The 14,910-nt window shown below is 34.8% G+C and overlaps 1 protein-coding gene across 1 annotated transcript; it reads right to left on the bottom strand.

Moving 5' to 3' along the window:
* Positions 1 to 8,985: 8,985 nt before the first annotated feature.
* Positions 8,986 to 11,219, bottom strand: LOC107646255 (uncharacterized). The gene is made up of 3 exons (XM_021117412.2): positions 10,836 to 11,219; positions 9,854 to 10,745; positions 8,986 to 9,281 (listed from the first exon to the last, which is right to left on the bottom strand). Exons 1-3 carry the CDS (start codon positions 11,217 to 11,219, stop codon positions 8,998 to 9,000), a joined length of 1,560 nt encoding a protein of 519 aa, XP_020973071.1. The 3' UTR covers positions 8,986 to 8,997.
* Between the last annotated feature and the right edge of the window lie 3,691 nt (positions 11,220 to 14,910).

The following is a 14,910-nucleotide window of genomic DNA, read 5'->3' as shown; positions in this document are numbered from 1 at the left end:
ATCCCCGGCAACGGCGCCAAAAACTTGGTGCACAAATTGTGAATCACACTTTTCACAACTCGTACCACTGACCAGCAAGTGCATTGGGTCGTCCAAGTAATACCTCACGTGAGTAAGGGTCAAATCCCACGGAGATTGTTGGTTTGAAGCAATCTATGGTTATCTTGTAAATCTTAGTCAGGAAGTCAATTATGTTTATCAGTTGAATTGCAAATAAATAAGAGAGCATGGATTAAAGGTTACTTGTTATGCAGTAATGGAGAATATGTTGGAGTTTTGGAGATGCTTTGTCTTTTGAATCTCTGCTTTCCTCTGTCTTCTTGTTCACGCACGCACGTCCTCCTATGGCAAGCTGTGTGTTGGTGGATCACCGTTGTCAATGGCTACCTTCCATCCTTCCAGTGAAAACTACGCTCACGCGCTCTGTCACAGCACGGCTAATCACCGGTTGGTTCTCGATCCGGTTGGAATAGAATCCCTTGATTCCTTTGCGTTTGTCACTAACGCCCAGCCTTCAGGAGTTTGAAGCTCGTCACAGTCATTCAATCCTTGAATCCTACTCGGAATACCACAGACAAGGTTTAGACTTTCCGGATTCTCATGAATGCCGCCATCAGTTCTAGCTTATACCACGGAGATTCTGATTAAGGAATCTAAGAGATACTCATTCAATCATATATAGAACGGAGGTGGTTGTCAGGCACACGTTCATGGTTTGAGGAAGGTGATGAGTGTCACAGATCATCACCTCCATCACAGTTAAGTGCGAATGAACATCTTAGATAGGAACAAGCGTGTTTGAATGGAAAACAGAAATACTTGCATTAATTCATCGAGACACAGCAGAGCTCCTCACCCCCAACAATGGAGTTTAGAGACTCATGCCGTCAAAGAGTACAAAGTTCAGATCTAAAATGTCATGAGATGCAAAATAAGTCTCTAAAAGTTGTTTAAATACTAAACTAGTAGCCTAGGTTTACAAAAAATGAGTAAACTATGATGGATGATGCAGAGATCCACTTCTGGGACCCACTTGGTGTGTGCTGGGGCTGAGATTTAAGCAATTCACATACAGAGGCCATTTGTGGAGTTGAACGCCAGTTTTTGTGCCAGTTTGGGCGTTCAACTCCAGCTTTTGATCCTTTTCTGGCGCTGGACGCCAGAATTGGGCAGAGAACTGGCGTTGAACGCCAGTTTACATCGTCTATCCTTGTGTAAAGTATGGACTATTATATATTGCTGGAAAGCCCTGGATGTCTACTTTCCAACGCAATTGGAAGCATGCCATTTCGAGTTCTGTAGCTCCAGAAAATCCACTTTGAGTGCAGGGAGGTCAGAATCCAACAGCATCAGTAGTCCTTTTTCAGCCTGAATCAGATTTTTGCTCAGCTCCCTCAATTTCAGCCAGAAAAATACCTGAAATTACAGAAAAACACACAACTCATAGTAAAGTCCAGAAATATGAATTTTTCCTAAAAACTAATGAAAATAAACTAAAAACTAACTAAAACATACTAAAAACTATATGAAATTAACCCCAAAAAGCGTATAAAATATCCGCTCATCATGAAGCACACAGCTCAAGGGTTGACCTAGGAAAGAGAAACTGAGCAACATGCAAGGAGATACAAAAGAAGTGGGTTCACCATTCAGAAGCCAAAGAGAGATAACCAGTGTTCTGAGGTTTTGTGTTCTGAGAAGAGTTCTCTGAAGAAGTTCATCAACTTGGACAGTGCTTCTGAGTCAAAGGAGCATTCCGCCAGAATGAAGAACTGAATCAGAGGCTTGCAAATCTGGTTTATCACATAGCAAAGAGGCTGTTGTAGAGTCAATCTCCTTCATGTTTTACTGATTGTAATTTACTTTTCAATGTTTATCTTTCTGTAATTTCTTGAGGTAAAAGGCTGAATGTGAGAGTCATTGAAAGAGCCTAAGAGAGAAAAAGGCAGAGAGATACACATGAGTGAAAAGCCTAGAGTTATTTCAGATTTCTTTAGGTTAAGTCTGTGTCTTGTATCTTGTACCTGTGAGGTATCCCTTTCTTAGTTGGGTTAGCACTAAGAGTGAATAATTAAGTATTAGCATAAGTAAGTCAAGTTAGGTTAGAACTTGAGTGTGAAAGGATTGTGTCAATCCTGTGGAATTGGTGTATGTAATACTTTAACTTTGGTAGAAATTTCACCACTGTTGTGGTGGAGACTGGACGTAGGTTGCATAGCATAAGGCAACCGAACCAGGATACATGATGGTGTCAGCTTCTCTCTTCCCTGCTCTGTTCTGTTTTCTGATATTCATGAGACAAAATGAAATTGTCTCATAAATTTTTCGCTGCTGAGTTCAAACAGTTTCAGATTGCAAGTTTGTTTTAAAAGGGTTATTGACTTAAAAGAAGGTCATAGATTCAATCTCCCCTTCTCTAAGCCTTCTACAACCTTCACATTTAATAAATCTTCTACCGATCACATTATGCATCTCATCTGTTAATTTTTTTAAAAAATAAAAAACTTGTGTACAATAACTATATAGAAAAAGTTGTGCACCTATCATTATTGTTCAATAGTTAACCCCATTAAACGACTTAATATAGTTTTGTTGAAGAATTAATTTGGAAAATATGGACTTATATATCATGCCACTTAGAAAAACTTCAACTAGTGAGAAGGAATTTTAAATTTCCATTTTTTATATACAAATATCATCAAAGTATATAATTTTACTACTAATAAAAAGAGTTAATAATCAAAATCATCTCTGAAAAATACATCGATCTCTATTTTCATTCCCAAAAGAATAAATTAATCAAATCCGGCCTCGAAAGATAACAGATCTGATAGTCACACTAGTCCTTCCGTCATCTTCTTCGTTGAGGTGGCTAATGCTCGTTGACGTGACCCGTTAACTGTCAGTGTGGTACATGTTTAGTAGCATCATCTTGTTGCTGACAAGATAAGAATGTTAAATCAATTCAAATCCGTTCCTAAGTGAATGATCCCTAATTTTAAATTCAATCATAAATAAGACTTCCTCAACACTTGGATGGCACTATACTTGGGTAGAAGTTGAAATTATTGGGTTGCCACGATGATGGGGATAGAAAATAGAGGTCGTCGTGGTGGGTTATCATGTCCGTCACATGACAATCATGGTTCTAGCTCTTCCATGCAAATGAGGAAGAAGACTCAGGATGAAACATATTTTTGTGGGTTGAAGAATGTGATTAAAAAATATGGGATAGTAGAGAACTCAGATAGATTGTTCCAAGCTTGTCCAAGATAACGGGTGAGCGATTTCAAAAAAAAATTAATACTTTTCCATCTTGTTCTCTGTTTTTGGGTGTTTTTAATTTTTTTTCTTTCAAAATTGTAAAAGGAAAGTCATTGCAATTACTTTAAGTGGGTTGATGATAAAGACTACTAAAAGTGGCTGAAGGTGGCGCAAAAACAGATGCAGGAATTGATTTAGAGGTTGAGAGTGCCTATGATGAATGGAGAGTGAATACGGTATGGAGATTGGGCAGCTTAGAAGCTGAAGTTAGAGCTATGAAAATGCTGATGATTTTTATGTTTGTGTTATTTGTAATTAGTATATTACTTTGTTGTTTGATATGTACTTCCAAGTAAACCAAATTCTATTATGCAGCCATTAATGGGTGGCTCTGCGATTTCTTATGGGTGCAAGCCTCCCAGGTAATTCAGTCTTATGGTTCTTCATTATCTGCATATGGTCTCTTTTAAAAATGCAAGTATAAATTCTTTAATTAGGCTTTTTTTAACTTCAATATTATTTGGTTTTGAGGGGTACGATTAGAATAGAAGTTCAAAATTGAAGGAAACCTTATTTAATAGAATTTTGTGCAAAAATGTGTTGAAATGTAATGGCATATTGAATTTCCTTAATGAGATTAGTTGTTTGAAATCAATTGTTTAAGATTAAGTTCAACCTGCATCTGTTGATTATGCACAATGAATTTTCAAACAATGCAAACAAATCATCCTTGCAAGATGTATCAAGCCATAAACAAAGTTCATAATCATAACATTGTCTTGACATTGAAGGCTAATATATAAGATTGTAACATTGTCTTACGAAATAATATCACAGAAAATAAGAAAGTTTTCACAACACCGCAAACCTATAAAAAGAGCTACATAAAAAAATAGACATACAAAATAATGAAGTGCAACCTACCGCAATGTTTAAGGTGGTATTCGTTTGCCTTATACAAATTAAAAAATAGAAAGTAGCCTCATACCAAAAAAATCAACAACACATTTCTAACTAATCAACTTTTTTATCCTTCTTCCTTGGGTGTTTAAATCTTGGAGTAAGCACAAAAGTCATGAAGTTGGCCAGCTTCTTAGCAGTTGCAAAATTTGTCCCTTTTCAACAGAAATAACCACTGTTGCAGCTGTAGTAGGTTTGCGAGAGAGGTAGTTGCTCTTACTTTTACCTTAATCACTTGTAATTTAGGTGGGCTAACAACCACCTGATCCTACATAATCTAATACCAAATGAATTTGTTAGATCATTAAATAAAACTCACATATAAGTTAGAGTTGTGTAGTAAAGATACAACTTGTTGTGTCTCTTGAGTTGGTGAAATATTTTCAGATTTGCTAATGTCAATCTCTATTGGAGGCTGGATGGGAGGTGGAAGTGCAAGCAATGATGCTATTGCTACTGCTACTGCTTCTAGAGCAATATCAGTTGCAGCAAGGGCAGCATTATTTACTTCAAGGACACCAGGGACAACAAGTGCAAGTTGCAATTGCATTTGTGGTTTGTTCCTTAACATTTGTATATTTCTTCTCTGCACAAGTTCTTTTGTTGTGCACAACCTCACCACATTACATGCACTAGGTTGTACTTTCTCTTTATTTTGCTTTTGACCCAATTGGTTGTTCATTTTTATCCCTTATCCTTTTTTTTGTAGATTTTCTAGGTTTTGGTTAATTGAGGGTCGGACTGGAGTTGAAGATGATATTTTTTTTTTCATAGATCATGTCCCTTTACCAGATTAATATTGAAACGACAAGTTCTCCTATACATATCCATCTTCAACTAATCATGGCAGTAATCTTTAGCCCTCTTGTCATTCTTATTTTATATGGATGATATTGCATGCATACATGCATACCTGTCAAAACCAATTAAATAATTAATTAAAATGGGTTACATGATTGAATTGATCATTAAATAAGAGTTGAAGCGGTTACTTGTGAGTTACCAGAACCTATAGATACATGTGTGTTTTCTCAGGTCAACCACCATATTTGTTGGCTAGTCATGCACTTCATACAATTCTTCCTTCTCATTACCAGACCACTAAGAAGCTAAATGGCTAGACAATTTTGTCATTGCTTCCAGTCTACTTTGTTGAATAGAAGGAGAAACCTTGATAATTGATCAACTTCTGCTTGTTGTCAATCATACTCTTCATGATGATTCTTCTAACTTCTTTAGCTAATGTCAGGATGGGATTGCTCCTTTCATGCCTGATTTTTGCATTGAATGACTCACATGAGTTGCTGCATATGTTGTCCACCTTTAGAGATTCACTAAAATACGCTTTCATCTATGCATCCTTCGGCCATTTGTTAAGATACTCATAGGCCTTCTCATTGATCAACTTAACTATGTTCATGTTTCTATCAATCTCATTTCTTGTCCTTGATTGAGCACATTTTCACTCCAAGTCTTTTAACTCATTGCTATACCATTGCTTGGAAAAATTATGCCATAACTGCCACACACAAAATTGGTGGTGAATCCTTGGCATTACTTTCTACATGGCAAGAATTAATCCCTACACCAAATACAAAACCCAAAAAAATTGTTAATCAAAATAGTCCTTCAATAAAATTTATTAAATAAAAAAGGTCCTTGAATAATATTCATTAAATCAATATAGTCCTCGAAACACATAATGTGAATAAAAAAGAGTGTTACCTTCTGCAGATCTAAAATAAAGCACCATCTATTCTCTTTGTAGTCTCCAAGTTTATTGTGAAGAACTTCTAGAAACTACTTCTAGTTATCCTTATTTTCCACATCAACAATTGCATAAACAATAAAAAAAAGATGTGATTATTAGCATCTTGTCCGCATACTGTCAGAATTTGTCACCTATACAATGTCTTAAGAAACGCACTATTTAACTCAATTAAAGGTCAACAACCTGCCTTAAATCCCTTCTTTTAAGCATTAAGACAAACATAGAATCTCTAAAACTGAAGGAGACTCTCGGGCATGGGGATGACACCAACCTTAACTATGGATCTCGGATTGCTAGTCAGTAATTCATGAGCATAATCTCACACCAACCCATACTGAGCTATCTCATCACCCTCCACAATTTTTCTAGTAGCTTTCAAAGTCCTAGTAATACACATTACACTTTCTTACAAACCAATCATAAACCTCATGATGCTTCATAGTTGGATGCTTCCTAAACTTAGGTACTAGTTTACTTAGTGTCCAAATTTGGGTAAAAACTCTAGTTTTCTTCCTTCTTGGACAAATATGACTATCAACTAGAGTTTTAATTGGCCAAGACCCATCTTTCTTGTTACATGCATAATATACTACCCAAAGACAATCCTCTGCCTTACAAACAACTCTGACCCTAACTTCATCAATCTTTATAAATAAAATATTTCTACTTTACTAGATTGTATAGTCCCTAGTAGCTTGCATAAAATCAGCCTTTGACTTAAATATCATACTAACCTCAATTTTAAGATTTTTAAACTTGGCCTTGTCATTAAACTAAAGATACACAGTTGGTGATTTCTCATTAGAGTCCAACTCCTTACTAGAATCCTCCGAATGCCATGATTCAACATCTAACACACCATTAAGGTCATCATCATCCTCTTCCACATCTGTAAAAAAAATTAAAACATAAATTGCCCTAAACATTTGCCAAATCAATTAAAACATAAATAACCCTAAGCAGATAAACCTACCAGATTCAGAGCTTTACTCATCTTTAAAACCCTCATAGTTAGAGTCATTTGTGTCTATCTCTTTATCCCCTAATCTAGACTCAGGAGGTCTATGTTTCTCCCTGACCACAGATGTTTTGTTCTTTCTTGCACCACTTTATCCACTGTCATTATCACTGCTATAAAGATTATCGCCTAGAACTTTAGGAGACTTGTATAATTTATCTTCATCACTCTCATGAGTCATGAGAGTCTCTGTTCACTTTTTACTGATTGAGAGTTTATTTTACACATCTTCCAAATCTTGTGAGAGTGCAGCCACTGTCATTTTCCTTATTCTTATTATCTTGTGAGTTCTTGAAAGGTTGAGATGATCTTTTGGACTGACTTAGAACTTTGTTGACCTAAAGTGTGGCCTTGGTGGGTTGAGAGTAGGGTTTTGTAGGCAGCAAAAGAGTCTCGATGGACTGATATGATGGTTTAGTGGGGTGAGAGATTGTCTTAATGGATGATATGCTGACTTAGTAGACTGAGAGGTGGACTTACTAGGTTGTAAGGCTACTTTAGTGGACTGAGAGGTTGGTTTTTTAGGCTAATGGTGCAATTTAGTGGGTAACTTAATGAGTTGAAAATGATGTTTCTTAACTTGGGAAGAATTCTTCTTATTACTTTGTACTTCCATAGTAACTACATCCTCTTCCGTATTGTCCACTACACATGGCTATGAAATGCAATTCTCAAAGTACAGATTGATCATATACTGGTTCCTCCTACTTGGATGTAAGGAAAACTCTAGGAACTTTTCACCAACAGTCTCCAACTTCAATATATCGTAGCTCTTTATAGTAACCATTTACAAAGAACATATCCAATATGTTTTCCTCATCACTCATCAACACTTTTGAATTGTCAGGTTTATATATCATTGCTCCATCCTCACACTTTTTAAATAACCCACCATGGTGAAACAAAAATATCATGAAAGGAGTCTCCATCTACAACATCAAAAATAAAAATATCATTCATAAATAGAGTGCACTAGATCTTGTCTGAGTCACCAAAGGCTAAATCCATTTTGTACACATTAATCATAACAAACCCTACCCTAAAACCAAAATGAACATGCAAAAAACTTTAAACGCTGTCATTAAAATCAAGCATCCCTAACTAAATTTTTTCACAAAATAAGAAAAAAGTAAGGTATTCTCACACTCTAAAATGATACATCAACAGTCATACAAACTTTTGGTCATTCTAAACTCTAAACTAAATTAGAGGAACATGCAGACTCAGAGCACTACACTAAGAACACATCGTAGAATAACTCAAAAATGATGAAAACAATTTCATCTTTATCTCTCACCGTTGTAATGACTTCCTCCACTATCAATGTTTCTCCAAAAGATTATCAATTTTGCATTCAATAGCGTCAACTGTTCTGTTTTAGTCGTTGTCCAACACTGATGAATGTAGATATGGTGGTTCAAAGCTTGAGTGAAAAGCTTTGAGGGCAGATTTTAAGGGAGATGAGACATTTTGGAGTGAAATAGAGATATGATTGTTATTAGAGGGGGTGAGGCATTGAAGCTTTATGACGTTTAAATATCCTTTTGGATACGAAATGGTGTCATTTTAAGACTTGAAAAGCTTTAAATCAAAACTACATTGTTTTGATTGTGTGCCATGCTCGTAATTAACAGGCCACGTCAACAAGCTCAGCGAAGGAGATGATAGAAAAAGTAACGCAACGAGTTTTGTTATTTTTTGAAGATAAATTTGGTTAATTTATTTTTTTAGACAAAAATAGAGATCGATGTATTTTTTCCAAACGATTTTAACTATTAACTCCTCATAAAAATATTAAAATAATATTATTATAAAGATGTAATTCAAACATTGAACACTAACATATTATACCTAAAACGAAAGTAATGTTTTGAACAATAAAAAAAATATCATATACATCAATCAAGAGAACTCAACAAGAAAATAAATAGCTTCTAAAATTTATGGTACATAAATTGTCACTATTTTTTAATTTGAATAAAAGTTAACATTGGCTAGATAAATTATCCCATGTGTAACATCCTCTATTATCGTTATGGTTTGTAGCAATACTAAGAGGAAACAATGAAGGTTTGGGCTTGATATCAAATCCAAAATTGTCATCTATGATGACATGAGAAGATTGGACGTTATCAGAAACTTCTGTTGCATAATTATATTGCCAATTTTGTTGGTCTTGCATGATTGAAGGCACTACAGTGAGAAATGTTGATAAATCCTCATTCATGGATTGGTTTAGGTTAGTTGCTTCTTCCTTCTGTTTTAGAACTGCAAAAAATGATGAAACTAGAATCAGTTATCGTATTATCAACCTTTTCAATCATATGCATTACAATTTGAACGAGGTACTCTCTAATAATGAATACGTAGTAATATTAAAGTGACTATTTTCCATTTAAATTATCATAGATATGTAACAATTCATAGGAAATAAATTAAAAATATTTTACTCATTGTAACATGAAGGTTATTATTCATTCTTATTCCAACTTAGCTAATAGTAGTCCTATATTATTAGTTCTAACTTCTGGAATTAATTTAAGGTGAAAACTCATATGCAGTCACAAGTTAAGTTGATAGCTGAAAGCCGTTAAATAATTTGAATGATTTTGATTAAATGTTCACGTGAAGTTAACTGTACCTGAGTTTCCATCTTAATTTAATTACCTCTAAAAATGACCTCAACAAGCAAAAGTTGAAAAAAAGTTCACAAACCATGCAAATTGTATTATCTTATTTATCATAAAAAACATGTGGACATTATTAATACATATTGTCAAATTCCTTAAATAAATGTCGTCATCAAGATTTAAAAGGTTTTTATCTTTAAAAAAACAAACCTGGAGTAGAAGAGCCATAAAGGGAGCTAAGAGGAGAGTCATCAAAGCTTTGGCAGCAATCAAACACATTATTGTCTCGTTCATCTAAGCCCAGATAATTTCGTTTCTTTAAAATCTGATGGCCAGAAGTCGAGGGTTGAGTTTCGGATAGAAAATCCCCAAACAACCTATTACTTGCACTCAAAGAATTAGGGTCATTGTACTCAATATCGTAATTAACTTCCAATGGCTCCATTTGTTGCGTTTGCAACGACAATGGGATATGATTCGAAAGAAGTTGCATCTTGCTTTGAGCATTAGAAGGAGAAGATGTCAACGAGGATCCACTTCTTTCAAGATCCAACAACGTCGGATTTTGAAAGAAGTGGGAGAAAGAAGACGAATTGAGCTGCATAGGGAACTGGAAGCCATTATCAATGTCAGATAAGTGGGTTGGATTATTCATGGTAGGGGACGTAGTAGGGTTACAACTTGGGGTTGAGCGGTAACGCTTGAAGCTAAGAGGGTTGTACAACAATGGTGCAGGTCTCTGGAAGGTGAAGGAGAGAGGTAAAGAAGTTGCAGGTGAGGACAATGGGGAGTGAGCTGGAGAGGATAGAGGGGAAAGCATATGAGAATAGGATGATGCCCTGTGTTGTAGCGGAGAAGTTAAAGGAGAATGATGTCGTGGAGATGGAGAATGAGGATAACTCTGTTTGATAAACTCGAACATGGTTATGGGAGCGTTGTTGGTGAAGTTTTCACCGAGATAGGTTACAGTGGTGGCGGTGGGTGTACTTGTAGTAATGGAACGATTAGGGTCATCTGAGTATAGAGGAAGACCTTGCCTTTGCCTTCGCTTCACCCTTGTGTTCCAATAATTTTTTATTTCGTTGTCAGTTCTTCCAGGCAACTATACCAACAATAAAAGAATTTATTAAGCGTGTATTTATATTTTAACATAAGGGTAAAATCGTAAAAGATAATAATGATGCAAATATACCAAAGCAGCCATTCGAGCCCATTTGTTGCCAAACTGAGAATGGAATTCAATGATGAGCTTTTCTTCTTCAGGTGAGAAAGCACCTTTCTTCAGATTTGGTCTCAAATGGTTTGTCCATCTGAGCCTACAACTTTTTCCACATCGAGCCAACCCTGTGTTCCTTTGCACTGCATTCCAATTCCCTTCACCGTGCTTCGTCACGTAATCAACTAAAATTGCATCTTCTATTGTCGTCCAAGGACCCTTTTTCAAAGCCACCTCACCTGTCGCTGTCGCCCCACCACCATCTTCGCCACCGCTATTATTGCCACCATCTCCCACACATTTCCCCATTGCAGTGAAACTGTTTGCATCATTCTCTGCATCCTTATTCATGTTTTCCATCAGCTCTTACCCAATTACCTCGATCTTGTTTCAAATATGCAAATAAAGCAATTACTTAGATGTATGTTCTCTCCTTCCTTGAATCAATAATGCTTGGAAACTAATAATGTTTATCAAGCAATATTAATTCAATGAGAAAACCTGCCAGTTGTGGTGGTGATGGATATGATGGGTTTTGGGTGGTGCAAACAAGAACATTAGCTATAAAATTGTGAAGAAGTTGAAAGGAAAAATTCAATCCTTCATAGCCAATGATGGAAAATTGTACAACCATATCTTACATATTCACAGTGAAAAAATCTTGTAATTTGTGACTGCTCAGTTGTTTTTTAACAGGATGCTTTACTTCTAATAGAAACAAATGGTTGTGTGAAACCGAGGCTGGATGCTAAAAATAGTATAAAAGAAAAAACAAATTCTAATTACAAAGGAAGTGGGGAGAAGCAACATAGATTAAATATGTTTTAGTAATTGTGTGGAGCATGCATGGTGGCAAAAATGGTTGTGTTTGCATATCTAGTTAAAGACATGTGATTAACTTTTTCTTTTCTTTTTGCCCCTATTTTCTTTTTTTCTCCTTGGTCTCAAATTATTTTTTTCACTTTTGAACTAAAAATAAAAAATTATTTGTCACTTTGTCATTCTCTTCGTTTTTATTGTAGAACTTCTTTAAATTGTCAGTTGTATCCTTAAATTAGTTATTGTGTTAAATTAAATATAGTTTTGCATTCTCCATATAAACTGTTTTGTATTAAATATAGTTCTATTATAAAGATTAAAATTAGGAATGTCAAAAAATATCGCCAAAATGAGTATTAATGGAGATTATTCGTATTTGGTAAATATCATAGATTTCTTATTGATATTACGAATTTAATAAAATATTTTATTTTGATAATTAATTTTAATATATTTATATTTTGTACAAACAATAACAATAATTGGCAAAACAATTTTGAAACTAAAAAAAAGTGATTATTTCTTATGTAAAAATTAATGAGTAGTATAATATAATTGAAATATAGCTTGAGTAGGAAGAGACAGGAGAAGTGACCAAGATGAAAGATGATGGGATGAGAGGAGGAGGATGATGATGTTCATGATGTTAAAAAATTACAATAATAGAATTAAAATTTATTTTAAATATTAAAAGTAAAATTAAATTAATTTTTTAAATTTTAAGAATAAAAAATATATATTATCACTTATCTTATTTGTGTAAAAAAGTCTAATCATTTTATTAATTGTAGCATATGACTTTAAAGGAATAACAATATTTGAGTGATGTGATTATATAAAAATGTCAAATTTGTTTTCAACAATTTTAAGGTGAATTCTCACATATATAGTAAATTGTATACAGAAAATATAGAATGTGGTTATGTTTAACGATAAAATTTTAAGGTGAATCTTCTTGAATTATTATTTATTCTTTTTCTTTGTATATTCTTTATACAATTTTAGTCTGAACAAGAATAGTATCTAATGAAAAAACAATTATTTATACTCATGAATTTTATTTATGCTGACAAAAATATTTATTAAACAAAAAAATTTAAAATTGTGGTCATAAAAGATGAATTTTATGTGACAAAAGTGAGATAATACTCAATTCGGTCCCTGAATTTGTATACGAATCTCAATTTAGTCCCTGAAGTTTTAATTGTTTTTATTTAGTCCCTAAACTTTACGACTATGACTCATGTTAGTCCTTGAAATAATTTTCAATGTATAGACGTTAATAAAACGCTATCATGGACAGGCGGATGCCACGCTAAACTCTATAAAATGATGTTGTTTTGGTTTTGACACTCAAATAACCTAAAAATAATATCATAAGTGGTGTTTATTGACACTTTACCTTACAAAACAACTGATGCGACATCATTTTTGAACTATTTGAATGCCAAAACCAAAACTATATCATTTTACAGGTTTTAGTGTGGTATTTGATTGTCCATTTCAACACTCGATTAACATTTGTGAACTAAAAATCGTCTCAGTGACTAATGTGAGGCACGTTTATAAAATTTGGAGACTAAACAGAGGTAATTAAAATTTCAGGGACTAAATTGAGACTCACGTGCAAGTTTAAGGACCAAATTGAGTATTAACTCGACAAAAGTATCTAACCTTAATTTTTTATTAATTTTTTAATAAAATTCCTAAATTACTCCGTAATTTATCTTCATCCTCAATTCTCTCTCTCTCTGATCCTCCAATTGCGAAATCCATGTCGAAAACACAAAGACAGGACCATAACCAGCATTGCATTGCTCTCCCCATCACCATCCTCAAGTCTCTTAACTTTATCAAGAGCAATAAGAGAGATAGGAATAACAACACTATCCGAACTTGTAAGTACCCACCCTGTCTCTACTCGTTTGGGCAAATAATCACCTACCCCGCACCAGGCGGATTTTTAGCGGGACAGAATCTTAGGCGAAACGGGACAGAATCGGAATTAGGTAATACCTGCCCCGGTATACATATAATATATATAATTTTAATATATAATATATGTAGAATAATTAGTAAAATGATTAATAACATTGTATTATATTTAAATTTAGGATTAAATACGATTTTAATCCCTAACGTAGAGGCCGAAAATTTATTTTGTCCCCAGCCTTTTTTCACTACAAAATAGTCCCTAAGGTTTCAGTTTGTTTAAAAATCGTCCTTCAGACAAAAATGTCCTTCCCCCATCTTCCCCAAAATGCAAAATGCAGAAGCAGCATGCAGAAGCAGAAAGCAGAAGTAGTGAAACAACAACAACAACAACGAAACAATAACAATTAGAAGAACAACACCAACAACAATAATAGATAATGAAATCAAAGCAACAACAAAAGCAAAACCAGAAGCAGAGAGGAGAGGAGGGACTGCGGCGGTGGTGGGAGAAGAGGGGCTGCGGCGGTGAACTGCAAATCGCGAGGAGAGGAGAGATGCGATAGTGGTGGCGGATCGCATGAAAAGGGTTGTGGCAGTGGTGGCGATGCCGCGAATTGCAACGAGAACGGCGAGGAAGCAGCGGCGACAGCGTTGAGATTCCCCACTCTCCATCACAAACGACGGCGCGATGGCCACCTTTCCCATCCCCCCCTCCCGCGACTCTCTTTCTTCTTTTTTTTTTAATTTTCTCTTTCTTCCTCCCCAGTCGTTCCTTTCTTTCTTTTTTTTTAATTTTATTTTATAATTTTTTAATTAGGAGTAAAATGGTAATAAAAATAAAAAAATTGGTGAAAAAGACGATTTTAAAACAAACTGAAATCTTTAGGACCATTTTGTAACGTAAAAAAGCCAAAAACAAAATAAATTTTTGGCCTCTACGTTAGGGACCAAAATCGTACTTAACCCTTAAATTTACTTTAATTTATATTATGTATATGATGATGGTTATATAAATTATTAAATTTTATTTATTAGATTTTAATAATTATAAGAACGGGGCGGATTAAGGTTCAACATTTTACTACTCGCAGGTAGAAACGAGACGGATTCTATGCGAACTATTGTAGGGTGGAGCGGGATCGGGTAGGGTGAAAACCAACCCCTACCCGCTCTATTGTCAGCCCTAAAGAGAGAGCAAAGTGAGAGTCTTTCTGAGCTTCATTTCATCGGCCAAGATCCCTCCCCTTAAAGGCTCTGGTTTTACGCAAGTGCTCTTTTAATCAAGTTGAAGAATTAT

This window comes from Arachis ipaensis, chromosome B1, assembly GCF_059453495.1.
Source record: "Arachis ipaensis isolate K30076 ecotype BB chromosome B1, ASM5945349v1, whole genome shotgun sequence".
Taxonomy (NCBI): domain Eukaryota; kingdom Viridiplantae; phylum Streptophyta; class Magnoliopsida; order Fabales; family Fabaceae; genus Arachis; species Arachis ipaensis.
This window is presented reverse-complemented; position numbering and strand designations above follow the sequence as displayed.

What these genes read in the sequence shown, in the direction of transcription:
- LOC107646255 (XM_021117412.2), bottom strand. Translation starts at nt 11,219, where the DNA reads ATGGAAAACATGAATAAGGATGCAGAGAATGATGCAAACAGTTTCACT. An exon ending in GGGCTCGAATGGCTGCTTTG is followed by an intron (nt 10,746 to 10,835) that starts GTATATTTGCAT and finishes TTGTTGGTATAG; the next exon opens with TTGCCTGGAAGAACTGACAA. An exon ending in TTATGGCTCTTCTACTCCAG is followed by an intron (nt 9,282 to 9,853) that starts GTTTGTTTTTTT and finishes CATTTTTTGCAG; the next exon opens with TTCTAAAACAGAAGGAAGAA.